Source organism: Lycorma delicatula, chromosome 3, assembly GCF_047948215.1.
Source record: "Lycorma delicatula isolate Av1 chromosome 3, ASM4794821v1, whole genome shotgun sequence".
Taxonomy (NCBI): domain Eukaryota; kingdom Metazoa; phylum Arthropoda; class Insecta; order Hemiptera; family Fulgoridae; genus Lycorma; species Lycorma delicatula.
Window position 1 is genome coordinate 56,119,515 of NC_134457.1, and position 25,186 is coordinate 56,144,700.

The 25,186-nt window shown below is 28.3% G+C and overlaps 1 protein-coding gene across 4 annotated transcripts in view; it reads left to right on the forward strand.

Annotated features, from left to right (window-relative positions):
* The window catches only part of nAChRalpha6 (nicotinic acetylcholine receptor alpha6), a 387,283-nt gene that overhangs the window by 283,440 nt on the left and 78,657 nt on the right, over positions 1 to 25,186 (forward strand). For all 4 annotated transcript variants that reach the window (XM_075359830.1, XM_075359828.1, XM_075359827.1 and 1 more), the window contains one exon: positions 12,959 to 13,139. In XM_075359830.1, the coding sequence (XP_075215945.1) occupies positions 12,959 to 13,139 (181 nt within the window). The remainder of the gene's footprint in view (positions 1 to 12,958; positions 13,140 to 25,186) is intronic.

Here is a 25,186-nt window from a genome sequence, read left to right on the forward strand (position 1 = left end):
ATTGATATTATTGAGTTTCTTTAGTTTTATTTAATAATAATTTTATGGAAATTTAAAGCTCAATTATTTCTATAAAATATTATTATTATATCATAGTATCATTTTTAAATTCCGTTTTGTAGCCTATTTTTCACTTCTTTCATGTTTTAATTTTAATGTGTTTCATAATTATATACATTCTAATATCTGTTTGTCAGTATAAGATCATATTTATTTTTATTTACATGCCTATCTTTTTACTTATATACCTTATTCATTTATTTGTTTTACTTATTTACTGTAATTTATTTCCCTTTATTAGTAAAACTATTTGGTATTTTTTCCAAGGCTGGAGTATATCTTATTACACTCGTACATACGTAAAGTATCATATACCACATTACTACTGTATGTGTCCGGTTTGCATGAGGTATATATTCATTCTGTATTTTTAAATATTAAATTAATTTATACTTAAAAAAATAAGAGATATTACAGGTGGAGAACTACAAAGGCAGTCTACCGTTACTGTGTGCCACTAATAAAAAAAAAAAAATACTGAATTACAACTTTCGCTTTAAGTGAGGTTTATAGTACACTTTTCTCTGCTGATTATTCTAAAATTGATTTTGATTGATTTTTCCAATATTTTGAAGTGAATTTTTTTTACTAATCAGAATAATTTTATTAAGTTTAACATTAAACTATCTGTTTAAAATTTAGCAATAAAAATGAAACATCAAAATAATTAAGCTAATAAATATTATTAAAAAGGATAACTATAAATATTGGTTTAGTTATGTAAACCAGATATTTTTCACCTTTAAAAAAACATCCTAAGTAAGAAGCAATTATTATGTTTAATATGAAAACAACTTGTGCATATTGTAAACATTTTATTACGTGACTGTCATTTGTGATATAAACCTTTACAATATATATATATATATATACTTTTTTTAATATTAAAAATAATTAACTTTCACTGAGGATCCTTTTACATAAAGTTAAACACGCTTGGTTTACAATTAAACAGGTAACAAATTGTGATAAATATAAATATGGATTATTAGAAATATTTCTGTATATATTCTTTTAATAATATTTATTTACATTAATGGAATTAATAATTTTATAATTTTGATTGTAGAATTTAAAATGTTAAGTAATATTGAGTATAAAATCTATTGAAAACGTTGTATAATTTGAATAATTTTAGTTCTTTTTATATGAAATATAACACCACAAATATATATATATATATATATATATATATTTTTAATTATAAATCAATACTTTATTCATTAAAAAAAAAATTAATAAATTTGCCTACACAAAGTAAATTGTCTGAAAACCTAAAAATGTCAATAAAATTACTTAAATTTTGGTGATTCAATTTAAAAATATGGAAATTAAAATTTTAAACGAAATATTTTATCAGCTATAATAATACATACATATATATGTTTTCTCCAATCAGTTTTCCAGCTACTACCATATCTGGGTGTGTATGTGTAGGCAAACGCAGTTACGTTACCGGTTTGCCAGACCTGACATAGCTCCAGATTTAGTGCAGTGTAAGTGTAAGTGTTCCGGTAAATATGTAGTTTGGAATAGACTCAAGTCGACTACTCATGAGACGTGTGGTTAATTGAAACCCAGCGCTCAAAGAACACCGGTATTTACAGTTTAGTATTCTAATCCAAATAAAAGCAACTGCTTTTGAAAAGCTTCAAACTTTACAACTGTCGACTTCAAAAATCAGCTAATTTTGCGATTACTAGTTTAACCACAAGACAAACCCGGAGGGTTAATTTATATCTTTGATACATGTTGTATTTAAAATAATCATTTTAAAAAAAAATGGAACCGACATATATGTGGCGCACGGTATATGAAAGTTTTAAGACTAGACTTCTAGATGTTTTGATGATTTTGTTAACGTGTTACATATTTTGTGCAAAAGTTCACATTACCTATCCTACAGACCATATAATATCGTCTAATGTGACGCATACATATAGAATATCAGTATTCCCACTGTCCCTAACTTTCCGTCGGACGGCAAACAAATTTTTTTTGTAAATTTTCAGGCCGATTTTTTTAACATCATGGTACCACCGCGAAAAGCAGCTGCGTCGATTAAACACGTTTTATTTATATCCAGTTGGTGTTCTTCAATTTTTTTTTTTTAACGCCTGAAATTGAATAAAACTATTAAAACTATTAATAAAAGTATAATAGTGGCCACATCTCTATTGTAAGGCAATAACCTCAAAAATAGAAAACCGTTTAACTTTTTATAAAAAATAAGTTTTTTATTGTTATTGCAAATGAAAGGAGAATCTTATATAAAGAGATCTTAAGTATAAAAAATTAAATCTAAAAAAAAAATATCGGCATAACTGGCAAGTTTGTGTGTTGGAAGACAATGAATATACTCTCTGCTACATTGTGTAACCCATTTATTCTCAATTTTCCTCAATTAAACCAACATCAAAAGAAGGGACATTCTTCTATAAGTTGCATCACTTTTTGAACACTGTACTGTATTACATAAAAGTAGATCTAAAAAAATAACTCTAAGTATAAAAGTAGAAATCAGAATTTTAAAAGTAATAAAATAAATTCCGCAGTAGAAATAAATATCAGTCGAAAATCTTATAAGATTTTTTTTCTTTGATTACATTTCAAAATATATTTATTTTTGGTCCTGTAATGAAATTTTTAATTTGTATTTGTTGCTTATTATTGCTACAATCTAATAATAATATTTTATACGAGGCCTTTTAACCGATTCACTCTGTGCTGCTATCTATTAGCTAGTTTAAAATTTTACACTACCCAAAGTTTTAGATTTAACTCGATGCGTATTATTTCTACGTAATGACTAGGAATATTAACAAATTCACCCGTGCTACTTTAATTGGGTAGTTTAGAAGTTATACTTTATTATATAGATGAAATATAGTAATAAGGTTAATTTTAATGGAATTAATTTCATTTGCATGACTGCTTGGTTTTAGATTGGTTTTATTTGTCATTGTTACACCAGAATTTAATTTCATTTGTTCCATGTGTTGATGAACAATTAAGTTTTAAAAATAGATTAGCCGATAATTTTATAGAGTTCTTTTATGATTATCGTGAACATATTTTGTTAATAAACTGATGGACTTTTATGGCGAAATACATTTACATCAATCATAGTTATCATCTTTTCAAATTTTTAATTAAAATTAGTTCGTAATAACTTTACTTTTTTATGTTGGTAAGGAAAAATGGGTTACACAATTCAGCAGATAATATTCATTTTCTCCCAACGCATAAATGAGCAAGTTATGCCCACACCCAGGATGCCTTCATAGAAAAGTATGGTGTGGATGTACCAAACAAGTCTTCCATCAAGCGGCTGTATGAAAATTTCCAAGAGACAGGGAATGTGGCAGATGCAGCCAAAAGTGTCGACCAAAAGTAATAACACTAGAAACGTTGATCGTCGTGCAAGCTGCATATTCTGTTGGTCCCAAGAAGTCTTGGGACCTTGTGCCGGTCCCAGAATTCACGCATTTTGTGTACGGAAAATCCACATCAGCTGCACGAGTCTCTTCTACGCAAGCAAAAAGTGGATGTTTGTTGTGCACTTTCACGTAGGCGAATCTTCATGGCATTCTTTTATGGCACAGTTAACAGTAAGCGCTACATAAAGATGGTGCAACAATTTGTAAACTCTATACCTTTTTTTTCCGTAGGAGGAGGAAAAAGCTCTGCCAGGCCCGCTCTGACGGGAAGTGCGGAGCTCTCACCCGCTAAAAATCTCCCCCTCTAGTCACGCAGGGGACAGACCTAATCCACATGGTATGTGCACAGCCCCTGCGCAATCACCCGGGCGCTCTTGTCACCGAATTAGAATAGCCAGAGCGACGTACCCAGAGGTTCATCGGCGAACGACGACTCCGAGGAGCCCCCGCCGTCCACCCCCTAAAGCTGGCCGCCCATAGCCGTCCGGCACCGGTCTCTCCGCCTCAGATCAACTGCAGTCTTCCAGTCTGTCTGCTCCTCTCTTTTGCTGCCTTGTTTCTAATTATGGCTGACACCGCAGTCGTTACTCTCGTCCAAGCATCTCTGTCACCCAACATCACACTTACGACATTATCCACATTTACTGCCTCGTGGCTCATCATGGCAGCCCTCAAATCTCTCCACCTCGTGCTTGAAAACACTACGTGTTCTGCCGTATCCTGCTCCTCACAATCATAGCAGCATCTCATGGTACTCGTACTCATACGGTACAGGTAATCTTGAAAGCACCCGTGCCCTGATAGTTTCTATCAGGGCACGGACCAAGCCGGGCAGGTCTATCAGACCTGCAGACCGGCTAGATACACGTTGTTAGCGCAGGACAATGCTACGGCTCATACAGCCAATAACACTATGACTTTCTTGGATCAGTGTTTTCACGGACAAGTCATTTCAAAAGTGTTGTGGCCCCCTCGGTCTCTCGATTTATCCCCTTCTGACTTTTTCCTGTGGGGATACCTTAAGGATGCTGCTTACAAAACTCATCCTCTCACCATTCCCAAACTACAGAGCGAAATTGAATGACATGTCGCTACAATTCCTCTTTTTAGAAACGTTAACATGTGTTCAAGAGTATGCAACGTCGTTTCAATTATGTGAATCGCATAATGGAAACCACTTTCAACAATTATTGTAACTTACTCATTTTCCCATAAGGTAGCGTCTTTTTTTGAACACCTTGCTATATCCACCTGTAATCTTTTAAGTCATACGTATTACGTACTTAATTTACTTAATGAATAACAACTGTTAATTACCACAAATAAAATATTTTAAATTATATTTCAGAGAAAAGTTACAATTATAAATAAATAAATAAATCGACTTATTTAAATTAAGCACATAATGTGTTAATCGATTCTTTTGAATTTAATTATTACGTAAAGAAAATATTAGAAAACCCCATTTTATGGAGTTCTTGAGTAACAACCAAGAGTTGGTTCTCGACGTATCTATCTGGTCAACGACGTATCTACTTCAAAAGAAGAATAATAAAAAGATTACTGCAGCTTATTGTTGCCATAATTTTAGTTTTATCCCACATAAGGAATTTATTATAATGTTTTGAAGTGAATAAGGGCTTCCTTAAATCGCTACCTAACTATATAATATGCAGAATTACTCCATCTTTAAATTACCTATTTTGTTGTCCCTTATTATAATATTTGTAGTACTAAATCGATTAACTCTTTGATTTGGTATCTTTTTAAATTCTCCTTTTATCTCTAAAATCTAAATATATATGTATTATTAAAAATTGCTATTATCGGAAATTATTTTCCTTCGCCGTTATGAGATTAACTGGGTAGTAATATAGAATTTTATTAAGAATATTTTAGATATTTTTTTTTCATTCCGATGTTCTTGTTTTGAACAATATAATACAAAGATTTTCCAAGATTAAAAATATATTTCATCATATCGAAACATTATTCGTTAATGAATAAAAACATAACGTTATTTTTTGAGATTTGATCAATAATAAGACTGCTGTCTGGATATTTGCTGAAATATATATATACATAACTTCTATAAATGGCATTCTCTTAAACACTTCCTTTAAGAAAATGCGATTGCTTCCAAGAGACTATTAAACCTCTCATTTGTTTTCTATTCTTGTATTAACTGACAAAATAAAATTTTAATTTAATCACGTATAATGATGTTCGATTAAAAGTGTATCAAATATAACTAACTTATTATTAATATTTTATTTCAAATATTTAAATTTGACATTCTGTAAGATTTATGTAGACTTCTATTCAAACTCCAATATTTTAGCAGCGTTACTTGATATCCATTAATAAATACTGCTTATCATTTTTAAATGCTAATGTTATGGTAACGTATTGTTTTTAGTTAAGCAGAGCAAAAGCAGTAAAGAACCTCACTTAAAACGACTGTCAGTCCCAGCAAAAACCCGTACACGTCAATATTAATTTATTGTTTTTTGTTTTTGTTTTTTTTAATTTATTCATTTATTTTTTTGTATGTTTTTATTAATAATTTCTTTATATTTTCTTCATCACTCTTTAAATAGTAATTTATTCATAATGTTTTTTGTTTTTTTTTTGAGAATTTAACTTGAGGCTATTAAATAAGTAATAAATCTTATTCAACGATAAATATTTAATCAGAATTTTATATCCTTGCAAAAGATTGATTAACAAGCGAAAAGTGTTTTAGTTTTATGATTCAGTATTATTGCTCCAATTAAAAAATCATGCTTGGTAAAACATGATATTTAAGCATAGATTCCTGAAATTCATACTCTTAAATCTACAATTAGCACTTTTAAATGGTTTTTTTTTGTGTATACCATAAATTATCACATTTTTAATTTAATTATAACATAACTTACGTCCCTGGATTGAAGTAATCTCCCTTATACGTTTCTTTGTATTTATACTTATCCCTTATACTTATTTTTCTTATTTTTTTACTTTGTTTATTTTAGTGTTTGTAATTTGAAATTAAAATTACGTAACTCAGGTTGAATTTTTGTTATTTTTTTAATCTTGGATTTTATTACTGTTGATTATTTTAATTTTAATTCAAAATCAATCTGATATGTATTTTTAAACGCTTAAATATATTTGTATTTTTTCACGCTTGGAAATTATAAGTAATTAAACTACAGCATATTATAAAACCTTTTTTATAAAAAAAAAAAATTGTACATTTTAATACGCACTAAAATTTTATAAAATAGCGAAGAAAACGATAAATACTGCTTACAAAAATAAAGAAAAACCCCATAATTAGATCGCATACCGATCGTTAACCAGTTATCTTCAGTATATATTTTTTTTAAATAGAAAAAAATAAATCGGCGAGGAATACAGAGATCCACGATTATATAAGCATTTCATACGTTCAATGAGAAGTTGAACCCTAGTTTCAAGATATGTGTCCAGGTTGTAGAAGCATGTTAATCATCTAGCTTTGAATTTACTTGACAAGAGTGAGGACGTTAGGTGGCTGAAAAGACTCCATGTGCTTGATCCGGTTGATGGGTTGTTGTGATGATGCAGTTTGTCGGAATTACTTCTAGTAATTATTTTTGTTTTGTTCTTCGTTATCAAATTATTGATGCTTACGTTTATTATTTATTTATGGTTATCTTAAAGTTAATGTTTCTCAAGTTATTTCATAGTTATTAGTATTTACTCCCATTATTTTTTTTTTTGTACTCGATGATTATTATTGGATGATCCTATTTTAAGTGATAGCTTTTGATAGCCTTAGTTATAGCTTCAATATGAAAGCTGATTAAAAATAAACGAATTCAGTCAACAAAAAAAAAAAATGTATGAAGCGACATAAAGTGAAAACTAAAACATTGTTGTTCGAATAAATAATCAAACAGTAATGTTAACTTGCAATATAATCTGTAATACTATCTTTTGTGAATCTTTCTGTTGGACTTCCTTTGTGAATCAATTGACAGAGAGCTCAGATAGTATAAATTACAATCAGATATTATGCTAACGGTTACTTTCAATTTTGGATGTTCACAGCGACGTTATATTATGTTCACTTATAGTAGTTTTTTTTTTTTTTTAAAGTAAAGCTATTTATGTTCTTAGTAGTTCTAATTATGTTTGCTGATTCGTTTATAACTTCAATTAAAAGCTAAGAATGAATGTTTACCAATGGAAAGATTAATCTTTCATTCCATTATTATTTCCGTTATGGAAAGATTCATCGATCGTTTTTTATCTTCTTTAAAAGTCCTTTAAAAACTTATTTCAATTCTGTTATTTGTAAATTCATTATTAAAAAAAAATGATTCAAGATCTTTGGAAGAATTATAATAAAATTTATTTTTAAATTAAAAAGAAAAACTAAAAATAATTCTTTGCTTAATAATATAACACATTTAAATGTTATTAATAACATAATTTTCCGAATATTATTTTAATATAACAGATTGATCTTAAACTACACGGAAAATTAATTAATCTGTTCGTAAATTGCTGCTATTAACCGAAAGTGAAAGATTATGGAACTACAACGTTGATGTTACTTTGAAATGGTTATACAAACCATATTAGTCGAGTAATTTTCAAAAATGTGGAGTTTCTTCGTAACTAATCATGAACTCTCAATACGGCAGAAGGCTATTGGTTTTTTTTATAGAAGTATCCCCTTGCCGCTTTAAATGCAACTCCCAGCTATTTTGAAGCGAGATCTCTTTCTCTCTCTAGTTGTGTGTGTGTATGTGTATGTATATATATATATATATATGTGTGTGTGTGTGTGTGTGTGTGTGTGTAAATTTTATTTTGCGCGCACGCAAAAGAACATTTTGTAATTGCCCTATAAATTACCCTAGTAAACTATAGTGTAATTTTTTTATTAATAAATCCAACGACAATTTGTACAAAAAAGGTTAATGCTTTTTAGTGCAATTACTGCAACTTGGGAAAATAATAAATTCATAATTTAAAAATATACCTTACCCCTGCATTTCAAATTTTAGTTGTGTTAGTGAAAAGGTGACAATGTTCAATTTTATGAATTAAAATCGCTGGTGCGTGCCTGATTTATGATTGTAGGTTTCACATAGTACATTTTCTATTCTTCTAAGAGCATTTTATCTTTTTCTCTCAAGAAAACTCCTTGTTGTTCTACGTATAGCCATAAATTTCTTTATATACACTGTAGCAGAATTGTTTTTATTCTTTTAGTTGTTTTTATATAGTTATATACATAAATCTTAAAAGATGTAAATAAACCTAAAAGTAAAATAGCGAAATATGATTCCCATATTTTCTTTTATTTCTTGAAATAATTTAGCCAATGGAACAAGAGTTTTATATTCAGATGTTACTTTATTTTTTTAAATCTTCGATGATTATTCATTTCAGTCTGTTTACAATAAATCCTGATTTCGCTTTTTTTAACTTTAATCACACTCGTTTGATGATTAAAGATGTTAAAAGTTAATAAAATTGAATTTTTAATTAAATGGTTTTTCCCCTGTCCGATTCAGTATAATTTTTTTTCTTTATTAAATATCAGTTCATGTTTCCATATCAACTCGTTTCTGGCAAATAGAGTAAAAAATAATAATAATCCGATTATTTCATCCAAATTATTTTGAAAAACAAAAAAAAAATATTGCCCTATCTATTAAAGTGCTGTAATTAAATTACAACAAATAATTTTTAAGGAAGTTTAAAATCATTTAATCAGTTGATTATCAAACGTCAAAGCAGGTCTAGTGTTTCTCGTAATTGATTTTCACCCTCCAACAACCACAATTATATTCTTCATTTTAAAGTCTACCTCAGGATATTTAATTTTCTGCTACATTATCCGGCAAATACATTTCGGTAATATTTAGTTAGAAAATCATGTATATTTTCATAATTTACACGACACGCAACAATAGTTTATAAATATCAACTAGCCAGTACATCCGTAATCAGAAGCTTCCACATCGAGGTCACTGCAGATTATTTTTTATCGACTGTTCTTGTATTGTCATCAGATATTTAATTACTTCCCATTAAATTCCAGTTTTTTTTAAATTTTAATTAGCCTGAAGCTCTTGTTTTAGTTTACTCAAAAAATAAATTTAAAAACATATACATTTTTATATTTGTTGAGAGAAATTTAGAACTGTAGATAGATTTTGATGTGTAGGCCACTGCATTGTATTCCCCACCATTTAACTACAGAATCGTATTTGAATGAGTGTGTGTGTTCGCGCGCGCGTACACAAATACATACATATCCACACACATATGAGGTTTGTTAACGTACTGCAATTGATTTGTGTCAGGTACACTTTTGATACAGCCCTTCCAGTGATTTAAATTCATAGTGAAAGCCATGTTGTTGAATGTTTTTTGTTTTACACTATTCAGGTACCTAATGAAACAGAAAAAAGACATGAAAAATTTCATTAAACGTGTACTTGTCATCAAGAATGATAGTTTCTTTTTTACGTTTTTCATTAAAGCTGTTGCATTTTTCAGATATATACGATGTCTAAAAACTGAAACCCCTTTTTCCACCCATTAAATGTTGAAATCAATTCATTGTAATCCACTGACGTACATTAATCATTATTGTTTTTCGCATACCTAATTTCATTACATATGTATGTTTGTGTGTGTATATATATATATAAAAACATTCGACGAATTCTGGGCAATGATAAAAAGATTTTAGACCGAGTGTTGTTTCTCCGATAGATCAGTATATTACACAGAATTTAATACTGTTTTTGTTGTGTTGTTTCTGTTTTTTGTTTTTTTTCTTCAATTATTAGGTTTTTGTGTTATTTAATATTGCTGTTATCCGAGAAGGAGCTCTTTACACTCCTCTCGGACTTTGTTAAATTTTATTTATGTGTATTTAAATTTTATATTTTTTTTGGTTTTAATCAGTTATTGTTAAACAGTTTCTTTTAAATAAATTTATCTTATTATTAGTATTATTATTCCCACTGATATTAGTTTTAATTTTTTAGTTTTTAGTGTAGTTTTTTAATTTTTTTTCTCATGTTTTTATTCCGGACGATGATAATGCGAAGTCGTTTTTCGCCTCATCAAGAAAAACAAATAAAATCAAAGGTGCCGTAGTATGTTAGGATAGAGAAATTCATTACTATCTAGGATTACCTTCTGTTTACGAAGAGATCCAAAAATTTTCTTCGCGATAGACACAAAAGTTAGACAGACATATAAATTATCTGGCAGGGAATCTATTGGACAATATCGATGACATCAGGCAACTAAAACGTTTCCATATACTGGACCTTGGAGATACAACCAGAAGAGTGACGGGAGAAGGAATCTAGAAGTAGGCATAGAGGATGAGTCTGTCAGTGTGCAGTAAACGTCACTGTGATAATCTACAACTTTCAGCTATTTATATTATCGATGGATATTTGTTTTATTTATAGTGTCTTTTTCATACATTGTTATTGATGATATTGTTTTTATTTTTATTCTTTTTTACCTGTGATTTATTTCTAGTGCTGCGTTAAGTATTGAACTTTCTGTATATGAGGTGTTGAAACTTTGTTTGCCTTAATGAGGGGTTTCATCGGGGATCTCTCTTCACGTGATTATTATCAAATTTACTTACGGTCCCCTATGAGGTATCGATTGTAAATGCTAACAGAGAGACAAAAAAAAGGAAAAAATTAATTTCATTTACTTAGAAAAAATTTTATGTGTTTTTAAATCTTATAATATGAAAATTGTAATCATTATCAATCTGTTTAATAATTTTCTGCTAAGAATAAATAGATTACTATTATCCCCAACCGTAATTACCTCTTTTCCATTGCAGATAATCTAATGTAATATTATTTCTCATTAAATTCAGTAATATTCAATATTACTGCAATATTACTTCATATTCAATAGTTTTATACCTGCAATAGCTAGCTATACATTTTTCGCTTGTTAATACTTACTTATTATGGTAAAAACATTTACGTATGAAATAAAAATTAAAAATAGATTTTTTTTAATTAATGTGCGCGCACATTTATGTCAGTAAAAATTTGAACTGCGAAAGGGGTGTGAGGGAGTGATGGATAGCTCCCTGCGGAGCCACCGTTCGTCCGTGCTTGCGCGGATGGGAGGTGGTGATGAAGCACAGGGACTTCAACACCCCTACGCTGAAAAAGACCGAGTCCCGGCTTCTGGGGTGGAACTCAGGAACGACAGTCAGGCCTAGTTACCTTACTCTGGGAGTTAGAGGCAGGCACGGAGGAAAGATCCATCCGGCGGGCTGACCAGTCAAGCCGGAAATAGCCGGTTGGCAGGGGGGAGGCCTGTTTTAGTATATGGACACTCCCGTGAGCCGTGTTATACTTAATTGCAAAGATCCGGCCCAGGGGTGAGGGGAGAAAAAAAACATCTGAACTAAATGCATTATTTTGGTTAATCCTGGTGTACAAAAACGTAGTTATTAGTTTAACTCTCACCCTTCTGTGAGAATTAAAACTGCATAACTGGATTATTTCTGGCTTTAAACGTTCTGAAATACGTAAGGAAGAGTTCTTTCTGGAGTAGAAAATTTCTTGTAGTATTTAAGTACCAGAAAATTATTTTTTTTCTAATTTGTCACTTACCATTATAAATGTTTCATAATTTCTTTGATATTTCAATTATTTTTGTAATTTATTCCGTAATCACAGAGAAATCAATCAGCGGGATTTCTTATTTCCCAATGAAAAAAATCCTGTGCATTGAAATTTTCCAAGATTTTTAAAGATAAGTTTTTAATAACAAAAAACAGACCTTGAAAAGTTATACTAAGGTATTTTATTTTATTCTACCAATAAAACAATGCTTAACACATTATTTAAAAATTTTAATTCTGATTAAATATTCTTAAAGATAAAAAAATACTACAGATATCACAGATTGTTACGATCGCCTCACATTTCTTTATATCTAGATTGTAATTTAAAGCTATCTTATCCTGTTGATTTAATTTTAAAAAAAATGAAATCATCGAGTTGGATAAGTCCTAGAATTACGAAAAAGAATGTTACCTGTTTAATTTTTATCTTTCGGTAACCTTTTTATTTATTCTGTTTTTTTTATTTGTTTTTTTTTTGTGCATGAATACTCGAATGAAAAATTTTATTTTAAGAGAGTATCCGTTAATTTTTTTAAAAAAATGAATTACTTTTTTTTAAATAATATTAACTCCCTAAATTTCATTTCAAGTAGGCCGATTAAATTTTATTTTTTTATTCCACTTTAGGCCCGTAACAAATATCTACTCTTTTTTAAACCAAATAATAGCTATTCAACGGTTTTATATTTATTTTATTATTATTATTTAATTTATTATTTGTTTATTTTTAATTAGAATAAATTTTTAAAATATTAACAGAGATTATGTTGTGAAATGATAGTGCTGACGAGGGTTTCGACGGGACCTACCACACGAATGTAGTGGTACGACATAACGGTAACTGCCTGTATGTGCCTCCGGGTATCTTCAAGAGCACATGCAAGATAGACATTACGTGGTTCCCCTTTGATGATCAGAATTGCGACATGAAGTTCGGTAGCTGGACCTATGATGGAAACCAGGTAGTTAAATGAGCTAATATTATAAAAAAATAAAATCTTAATAAATGTGTAGAATAAAAATGAATTATAATAAATTTTTAAATGTTTCCCCTGTTTATATACATATATTTTTTACAAAAATAATTATTTTTTAATTTTTTTATGTGACAAATTACATTAGTAAAAGATTATCATTTCTTAAGTATTTTATAGAAAATTAACTTTCAGATTCAAAAAATTAAAGCCAGCCTTACGATTAAATTATATCCTTAAAGTAGTTTGTTAAATAGATTTTATTTTAATCTAAACAATTTTTTTGTTTAAACCTTAATCTATGGATTAATTCTATACACATGTTACTCTTTTATTTTTTGAATACAATACGCTTTGCTTTTTATAAAAATATATTTTGTTGCGTAATATCTATTTTAATTTTAAAAAATACGTATAATGATATAAACTTAACCCTTTTTTTTCAATAATTATATAAATTACACCGCTAAATTATATATGTTAAATATCCACTTAATCAAAAGCCTAAGTACTTATAGTTTAATCCAATAAAGTAACTTATGGATTAAAAAAAAAATAATAAGTAAAAATAAAAAATAAATAAATAGAAACAAAATACTATACGTTCACATTAACTTTAATTAATTTTTTTTAATGTTACACAAAATATTTATTTTATTTAACTTTTATGTACTTTTATTTTAATCAATATTTTTTTTTGTATCGTTCATACAAATATAAAAAAATTTTCCCTATAGCGTGACAAAATGTTACTTAACTTACGGAATACCGTTTCACTTAGGTGATCAACACATCCACGCATATGCTTGAACTATATATATATATATTGTAATCTATTTTAATGGAATATTAGAGTAAATTGTTTTTAAAAAAATGTCCTCAGTGAACATTTCCAAATCGTCGTGCATTTGGTTAGATACAATTATTTCACTTTTCACTAAACTCATAGAACCAATCCCATCTTTACGAGATTACAAATTTTTGTTAGAATGGCTTACAATAATATTAAATTAATGTGGTGGAAATTGGTAAAACATTTACAAGAAACTGCTATCTACATATGTAATGACAGTCATTTGTAATATTGTAAAGTTATGATAACATTTTCAATACTAAAAAATTAAATGAAATAAAAAACCCTAATAATTCATTTTTATTTTTCAAGATTCAAAAGATCAGTAAAATATTTATGATAATTCCGTTTTTATTATGCGTAAATAAAATATCCGATTGTATCTGAAGAATATATATAGATCATCAATAAATTTTAATTACCTAATAAACCAAAACACTAATTGATTTTAATAATTTATATTAATATATAGAATTTACTGCATTTTGAAGCATTATTTTATTCACTTTAATGTACATTAGACGCATAATTTTTATATTTATATTATTAATTAATAGTAATGTTTAAAAAATTTTATCAATTTTAAGTTTTAACATTTTTTTGTGAATAAATTTTCAAATCGTCATAATTATTTCGTTCTTTTACTTCTCCAGAATTTTTTTTTAATAATTTTAATATAAACTTACATCAGTCATAAAATTTTAATCGTTACTTCACTTTATTTGCTGAATTAAAATGTTGTTTTCAATATTTATAAATAAAATATACCTTTTCCCTATTTTATTTTTGTTAAGTTATGTATTTTTATTGCCGTACTGTGAAATATTGTACTTTTAAGAAAAATTAATATTTCTTAATTTTTATTTTGTTAAAATATGTTTTATAATCATCAATATGTCAATTCTCTACTTATATAATTATTTGCATATAATTAATAATCATTTGATTAGATTTTTATTATAGTAATTTTCTTGTTTACGTAGGGTTATTTAAAAAAAAACCTTTAAGTATGTAGTATTTCTTAATTTTGATCATACAATAAACTTCAAGTTATTGTAAACGTGTTACTTTTAGTCAGATTAAACATTACTATTTTTTTTTTTTTTTTTAATGATTTTGCATAGTTTGTTAATAATACATGCAGCTTTTGACCCAGATAATGAATATGTGTGACAATTTAGATTGTTTTTGACCTCTCATTTTAAAACATTAAGAAAACCTTTTTTAAATTTATGAATTAATAATAGATTTCTGTCTGACTTTCTGATTTTAATCAGTTATCCTGTTCCAAAGTCCCTTATCTGTAGTTTCATTAACTGGGAATTATATTGTAAATTTTAACATGCGTGTGATTCATTATTATTATTATTACCATCATTACATAAAGAAAAAAAGGAAGAAATTGATGAAAGAGGAAAAAATGTATTGGATTATCACACGATTATAATAAAAACCGTGGATACTAAATAACGAACAATATTCTCTCATTTCTGCATAATGTGCAACCCGATATCAGTCTTTATTCCGATTAAAAGAATAATTTAATCGCGATAAAACAATCTAAAGTCAATAATAGATGGTTGCTGGTTATTTCCTACTACGCTTTTTAGCGATTGACCACTTCCAATTTTTTTCTACATCGAACTGAAATCACACATACCCTCTCACTTTCTCGTTCTTAAATAGCTTTTATTCAGAAAACTGTGCAAGCATGTAGGTAAACTGCTACACCCATTGGCTTTCATATGAGAAAATGAGATCGCTTCCCAATTTCCGTTGTTTCATCTGCAATCCAATGAATTTCTTTCGTTTTTCTTTTACTGATGGCGATAAAATTATTCTCTCTTTTTATGATCTATACTTTTATCTTCCTGTTCGTGTAATAATATTTGTACGAGTAAAATCGTTTACAATTTTTTTTTATTTATATAACTTATTAAAATATTATTTTCAAGCGGGTTATTTTTTTATATTTTATAAAACTTCTATAGAACGTTGATTTTTTGGCAGCACAGTGACTTGTAAATATGACTTGTAAAAATAGATATACACAGCGGGGTAAGATCGCGTTCCTTTTGAATTGCTTTGTATCGAATAACTTTTTTATAACTCTTAAGGAAATTGTAGTTAGATCACGCTAGTATGAAACGATTTACTTCTAACAGCATCTACCTCTTTCTCCTTGTATCTTGGAACAACAAGAAAACCAAATTGTAGACAGTTTCTTGGGTTTTTACCATTTTCACTTTTAATAATTTTGAATTTAAACTTTTTTAGGCTTACTATATCTCTTAAATTTATAATAAATATTTAATACAATAATTGATCTTATTAGACGTATTTTTTCGGTAAAACATTTTTGTATGATTTCTTTTTTTTTATATATCACTTTTTAACAACACAAAATATCGCATTTATTTATTCATAAAATGCACGTGTTCCACAAAGTTTTACATTTATGTAAAGCACACAGTTAAAACATGCAAATACTGCATACATTTTTCTTCTTTTAATTTTTACAGTGAACTATTTAAATTTTCATATACATATTTTAATAATTATTTTTAAAATTGTTAATATTAACCTGTTAAGAAATATAATTTTATAAATTTTATTTTTATTTTAAGCTAAATTATCGTATATTGCTTATAAATGTATTTATTTTAACTGCAATATTGCCTTTGCAATCGCAATCGCATCACATTTATGCTTACGCAAAGCTTAAAACCAAGTTTCTAGATGACTAGCGTCATATAGAAATTGTATTAGTTTAATATTAATAAAAATATTAAATAAACTTTCATCTAATTAAATAAAACATAATGGTTCTACTTAAAAAAAAAAATGGGCTTTCCCTAAATCAACGCGTTTTATTGATAATAAGATGTAATTTCTTTTAAATATAAGAAACGTTTTCATTTTATTTGGTTATAAAAAACCAAATTTATTTATTACTTTTTATATTTAGAGTATTTCTTAAAATAATTTCCTTCTATTGTAATCAATAATACTTCAGTTTAATGAGGTGTCAATTTCACAATGGTGTTTCTGTTAGTCTGTGTGTATATGAATTTTTTAATTTTTTTTTTTACGATAGTACCGCATTATTCTTCGATAAGTGTCAAGTCAGTGGATCCATTTAATCATTCAAATATATGAAAAGTAATCTTACGAGATATAGGTTCTCTCTGTATTTTTTCAGTTATCATGATTTGAAGACTGCTCTATCTTCAATAAATAACATTAATTTTTTTTTAAATTTCATGATTTTCATGAACTTAAAGATTAAAATTGAGACTTAAAATAATCCTTATCGCTTGTTTAATTTTTTCAGGGAAGAATATTTATATTTATACAAGAAATAAATGTAGTTCATATTTTCATTATTTTACGCTGTCATAAAAAATTAATATATTTTCCTATCGCATCTTGCTTTTTCAAACGATCTTTTTCATTGTTTTCAGAAAAGCCACTTCATTATATGCCTATTAAAAATTATTTGAAATTTAATATCGTATTCTAAGCCTTACCAAAAATTTAATCCGTGAAGAAATCTCAAATTTTGTATTAATTGAAATAAAACTGAAATAGATTTGAAGAATTTTTTCTGTCTTAGGTTTCAGAGATTTATAATTTAACCCCTATTTTTCAGTCTAAAATATAATTAACTCTCGTTTTGGTTAGTTAACATTCCTACATTTTGCATTGTTTACAAAAAAAATAATAAGTGCAAATCTTAATAATATATCAGTTTTACTACTGGATGGAAATAATTTTTACTTAGGGTTTTGGCGTATTTAACATTACATTCCAGTTTTAGTTTAAAACCACTCGTTTAATTTAATAGAATAGTTATTTATATTTTTGCTCTCCCCAGAAATTTTTATAAATCTTTGATTATTGTACATTATAGTTTAATTACAATCACAAGAATGTATTGAAATTTATTTGTCTTAATTAATTTTCGGGGAAGCCCAAATATAATTTACTTATTTATTAATTGAAACACGTAAAAGTTTCTTGTAATACATTATTTATAATGTTAAAAATTTAACCTCTGTTACACACTGTATTATTTGTTTTTATTAATTTTTGTATTTATTGAATTATATATAGAATGTATCACGAAGTTCTCCCGGAAATTTCATAAAGTATTCTACTCGTGAAAAAATGGAAAAAGTTCATTTATATCCTAATAATCCTAATATAGTTCATATATATATAAACTTGTAGAGAATTTAATTCTGAACAAATTGGTGCAAGTTATATATACACATTTGTTCAGAATTAAATTCTCTACAAGTTTTGTTTAAAAGTTTTACGTGTTTATTACCCATTTAATAAAGTTATTGTACGTCAAGCATAAAAACAGGGTTTTTACTTCCTATTTATTGGTTTCACTTCAGATTTTTCAAAAACTACTGAAGAACGGTTCTGGAACAGATTTTATTCAATTTTTCAGGTTAATAACCATAAGAAATCACTAATTCTGTCTCTTAATTAACGTCCTAAACATTTCAGTACAACCTCATTTCACCAGAGTAGCTGAAATCGGAGCGAAATCTTTCACTCGTAGTAACTTACAAATGAAGCATTTAGGTAGGGTTATCGTACGTCTGGGATTAGCCCGGTCAGTCCTGCTTTTTCAGTGCTGTTCGGAGTTGCAAAAATGTCCGGGGTTTGAGAATTTTATGACTGGTGAGTATTTGTTTTAATTTTAGGACTATATGTTCGACATCGCGTTTTTAAACATTCTCTTACAACCTTCCATCTCTCAGCTGACCTTGGAGCAAGCGCTGACGTCGATTTTGACGGAGGCATGGCTACCGGTCTCGCCACAAATTTTTACTTAGTCATTTGGCAAGACAACAAGAGCACATTTGTTTATGTTGTTTTCTGTGTGAAGTAATTCGTCTACACGTTTTTGATCATTTTATCTCGTTCGTTTTTTGTCTCATCGTTTAGTAACGGGCAAAAGAAAATGTGTGTTTAATGTTAACCTGCGACAGGAATACAAATTTTTTAAATTGTGTAATGACATAACAATGAATGTGTACATTGCACAATATGTATTGGAGAATTTTCTGTTGTACATAAAAATTATATTGAAGACCACGTGAAAACAGCTAAACATAGGAGTGCTATTAATGATACTGCTTCAGCAAACATAAGAGACTTTTTTAAAACCAAAGATGGGAATTACAACAACAGTAATTTGGTGTGTGATGCTAAAGAAGCTACATTTTCATACCACACTGCTAGACACGAACTCAATTTCAGAACACCAGACTCCACATCTAAACTGGTTAAATAGTTATATAACCCAAAATTTCATCTACTAGAACCAAAACCAAGGCAGTTAATTGTTAATGTTATAATGTGTTGCGTTCTTTGGAAAACATTAATTATGTAACGGTAACAATGGATAACTCGAACAGAAATGAAGTAAAATTTGTTCCGATTATTGTAAGATATTTCAGTCTGGAGGAGAGAATTCAAACTAAAGTTTTAAATTCTAATAAACTGTCAGATGAAACTGCTCAAATTTTGACTCAGTATCTTTTGCACTGTGGGAAATATACAAACTTGAAGAAAAGTTGGTTTGTTATAATGTTGATAACACTAAAAGTAATTTTTGTGGTATGAAGAGAAAGGGGAATGAAAATGTGCTCAGAAAAGTTCAAAGTGATTTAGATGGACCTATTTTAAGAACTGGTTGTTCAGCTCACATTGTACACAATTTAGTACAAACAGCATGTGATTCTCTACCCCTGGACATAAAAGTTTTTGTTATAGAAATTTATAAATATTTTCACATATTTACAGTAAGAGTAACGAAACTCAAATTTCTGTGAATTTGCGGAAACAGATTACAAAAAAGTATTATACATTGTACTCATAGGAGTACAAGGTTCCTTAGTTTGTTATCTGCAATAGAAAGGATTCTTTTCATTTTTGATGGCCTAAAATATACTTCTTATCTTGTACAACTCCCAAAATTATTTGGTTTTTGAAAATCTAGAAAGTGAACCACTTTGGAAATTTTTATGTGGTACTCTACAGTTATTTAATAATGTAGTTCGGAAATTAGAAGTTAATTCTGAACAGCAACAGAAGCATTTCAGACATATTCTGAATTAATTTGTCAACTACAGGAAAGAAAACCCACAAATTTATATAATATTCTGCCAAAGAATTGCTATGCACAATAAAAGAAAATAATGATGTTCAGGAACAAAAATTTTTCTCAAGCTTAGACAATTTTTATAATTCTAGTATCCAATATGTAGAGTTGTGGAGAACCAGTTTTGATAAAGTTAGTAAGTTTCAGTGGATAAATTTACGAACTGAAATTGCCTGGTCTGGAGAGATTGCACAAGTTATTAATGAAATTATAAAAGATTCCATAAATACTATTTAATGAATTCCATAAATACCTATTTGATGAATGTACATTGTTGAACCAGGTAATTCAAAACCAAAGGGTAGGTTGTAGTTCAAGTTCTGAAAAAGTACCAGATACTATTGAAGAGAAGTGGAAAGCAATTTTTAAGGTGTTTCAAAAGACTGATATTTCATGTTGCAATATTTCTAAAATGGTTGAGTTTGTGATGTCTTTGCCTGGAACATCTGCTTCAGTTGAGAGAGTTTTTTCAATTACAGGGAACATTTGGTCTTCAGAAAGGGGTAGACTTTCAGTATCTACTGTTAAAACATCTGCTAAATTTTAAAATTAATTCAGAACTTTCTTGTTGTGAATTTTATCAAGTAATTAAAATAAACAAACCATTTCTGAAAAAAGTCACGTCTAGTGAAAAATACAACTGAATAAATAAAGTTTAATGTTTCAGTAAACTGTTAAGACTTTTAAATAATTTCATAAATATGTCCTGAATTAAACCTAAAAAAAATATCATAAGCCTAGTTTTAGGACACATGTTTATATGAACTTTTTCCATTATTTTCACGAGTAGAATACTTTATGAAAGTTCCAGGAGAACTTCGTGAGACACTTTATATATTCTCTATGGAAATTCTACTTCCATTAAATATTATTTTGCTTTATAATAAACTAAATTAAAAGTATAATTATTTATTAAATAAAATACAGTTAATTAATTACCAACAATGTATTTTAACACATCTTTCCTTTTTTATGATTAAATCTGAAGCATTTTTAGGCCTTTTCATTATTTATTTGTTTGTTTTTTGTAATTTTACATTTAGATATTATTAATTTAATTAAATTATGTTGAAAAAAGAAAAAACATGACTTAAAAGAAAAATTTTCTTTCTGATTTAATTGACTATCTGATTTAATTGAGAATTAAAATATTTTTAAAAGTTGCTGGCAACTCTCTCATCTGCTTCACACACTGGGGATACCATCGTTTTAATGACTGCTATTTTGCATGGGGCCAAAAGTTGTTAGCTCTCCTCTCAACTTTGTGCAATACCTTTCATTTGAAACATTTGTTTTTACATTTTAATTGTTTTTTCTCTATTTTTTTATCTATTTTTTTTATTTCTTTTTTTGTTTTTCTCTCTTTAAGTTTTTTTTGTAACATTAATGTTTTGTATGAAAGCGTGTTGCAACAAACTTCTAGTTATTTTGTTGTATTTTTAGAGATTGTATTGAATAAAATATTTAATGATAAAACTCTGTTATCAAATAATCTCTTTATTAATCAAATTCACAAATTTTAAGTGTCACTATAATACACTCACACCAGTTATGACATGTCTATTTTTGACAATATCTTCATTTCTGCTATTATGTAGCTCAAGACATTTAAACCTAATATACATACATGTAACTTTTAATAAACTATACAACACATTATGATACACATTTCATTTGCAATGTTACTAAGTATATCACATTCATACAACAACCACATACCACATTTATCAGGATTTCTCATGAGATTTCACTCCAATTAAATTGATCACATTTTATATAAAACTAATTTTCATGATAGTTTTTTGGTAAAATGTACTCAAACAAATGGAAAAGTAACAATAGTTTATTTAAGGAATTGTTTATTTAAGAAACCTATGAGAAACCTAAGAAATCCTATGTTTGAGTGTAGTTTAAAAACTAGACTTTCATAAATTATTAATTTTTCCAACTTTATGAAAAATGTAAATTTCATTAGGAAAATATAATTTTAACATACATAAAATTAAAACTGTCCTATTGAGTGGAAGTGGTGCATAAAAAGCACACATAAAATAATACATTTATTTGTTCTTTTACACTATCTGTCACAGTCTTTCTTATGATTGTGACATATGTAAAGCATTTGAGCTACAAGTGATTCTAATCAGAGTTGCTTTCTCTAGAGCAGCATTTCTCAACCTGGGGGTTGCAGTGATATGAAAGGGGAAGTTTTGAAATTAGCCTACAACTTTACATGAAATCACAGGAAAAAAAATAATTTATTATAAACATTTTACTTGCATTTATAATTACACAAGTAAAGAAAATAGATAATGGGATGGTTGTGTTTTTTTTAAATTTAAAACTTTCTCCATACACGAATGTATGTTAGAAACACACAAAAGTAAATTGTTTTCAAGTGATGAAATACAATTCCTATATTTAGTTTTTAGCACAACCATAACGAAAAACCCTTTTCACTAAGGTAAGACATGGCAAAAGGGATTAATATTTTCAGTGCTTCTAGGACTAAATTTCCATATTCACTTAGATGAGCAAGCCAAAACATATCTAAATCTTCAGATGTGAATTGTAGTTGTAATGTTTCATCAGCAGACATTTCGATGAGCTGGTCAGGAATCTCAGCTGGTAACTTAGTAGCTGCAACAACATTTTCACTAAATGATTCAGCAGCCATCTGTTCGAGAAATCATTTTTATCTTCCAGATAATACTCAGCCATCTGAATTTTTAGCTCGCCCAAATCCATCTTCATGTTATCCAAACTGTGGTGAATAATAGCGTCTTCTTCACCCAAATTTTTCTCACTATAATCAGGAATGGAAATATATCAAAATTTTTCCTTTGAAGACAAATATAAAGATAAGACAAAGATATCAAGCTTCATAATTAAAACATGAATTTTGTCTGTCATTAATAAAATGTTTTCATCACATCCTTGTCAATTCACACTCAAGTGATTTAATTGCAAAAATATATCAGCTAAGCCAACAGCAACATATACTCATTATTCTGTAAAAAAATTGAGAATGGTGTTTGATTATCCTGGAAGAAAGTATTAATTCATCTTACAATTCCAATAACCAGGTTAACACTTTTTCCCGCAACAACCATCTTCTGTATGGAAGAGTGAGATTTTTTCTTTTCACCCATTTCATCGCGTAGTTTAGCAAACAGCCTATTCAGTAATGATCAATTTTAAATAAAATTAATCATTTTTACAACTTTACAAAGAATTTGTTCGAAATTTTCCAACATATTTTTTTGTGATAAGAGCATGTCTGTGAAGAAAGCCTTCACTCCAGTTCATTCCAGCCTTGGTATAATACTATGTTTTAATTTTTTTCATAAATGCAATGTTTTCCTTTTAATACATTTTGTCCAATCTATGTTATAATTATCAGTAGCTTCATAAAAAACATTTTCCTGTTGAATGACTGGGTTAATTTGCAAAACAACATATTTTCTTTGATTGATCTGTCCCTGTCACATTCATATCTCATAAAACATAAGAACTAAAAAATATTTGCCACATATGCTGATTCATCAAACTGAATCCTAAAAAATTCACTTAAACTCACCTGCTGAATTGTGTTGTTAGAAAGCGGAATTTTTTCACTTTTTTACTTCTTCCATGCCTATTAAAACAGTGACCATATCAAATGCAACAGTTAATAAGAGTTTTCTACAATTGTATAGAGTTTGGTCATCTTACCTATTCTTAATGCTAGAGGTAAGATTGATGCTTCAAGTGTACTTTTATCAGTATGGCTTGATTTACAAATAGAGAACCTTTCAAAGTATGTAATTTTCTTTCAAAAAATTCCAAGGGTTTGTTTTTATCATCTTGATGTTTAGTTTCCAAGTGTCGAATTAATTTTGATGGTTTCATGCTTTTATCGGAGAAGGCTTGAAAGTAAACAGCGCATTCAGGCCTTTCATCCAATGAGGTAAACCATAATTTAAATGACTGTTATAGTACAATCTTGTCTTTTTACCAATCGATTCTCTGGATGTAGATAGATGGCTCACTTTGTTTTTTTCACAAATTTGTCCATATTGCATAAGAATCTAATTGAAAAAAATAAATACTTACACTGTTTGACCGCACACTAAAAACTGAACCTCAATTATTGTTATTTTAAATGAAACTACGCTTTTAGAAACTTAAATAAAGGCAACTGATGCACGCTTCATATTCAAGACTAACTGACATTCTGCAATCCCATATACTTCTTTTATATTGCTGAGAGGACGATATGTTCAAACGTAGCATATGCATGTTTGAACATGAAGCTCTCACAGCGAATATTATGCAAGCAACCCAAATTACAAGGAGCATGTACACACCAAATTGAAACTTGTAAATTGCTCAAGTTTGTACACTTCATACATGCATGTTCATACCTGTTGCTATCAACATAGCTAAATAGTTTTAACACTAGGTTTCATTGGGTTGGAGATGGAAAGTCACAAAATATTCATTACATATCTTTTTTTACTTTTTGGGGGTCATGGAGCTAAAAAGATTGAGATTCACTGCTCTAGGGTCATTATATATATATATATATATATATAGTACAGCCAGCCTCTGTAGTGAATAGAGTGAACATATCACTTATAGGGCTGAGTATCATTTGTATTTTAGTAAACTTGGCATGTGCTGATATGCTGCAATATATCTGGCTCAATGAAGAAGGCAACAAGAAACCACTTCATTCCTCACCCTTCTTAGTAAACCTGGGGTAACTTTGTTGTTATTGTTGAATAATAAATGGCTATGCCAATTTTGAGAATGTCTTACTATTCTTGTATACTTCCAACCACTGTGGTTATGGCAGCTGATATAGATTCAAAATTAATACCTGCACATTTTCTTCAATGTGCTTACACAATAAACATTAATAAAAGTTTGTTAAAATTCACATGTCAATTTGCAGCAAAATTTTGAAAAATTAATCACTAATAAGAAAATTTCTTCAAACACAACCAGAACTCT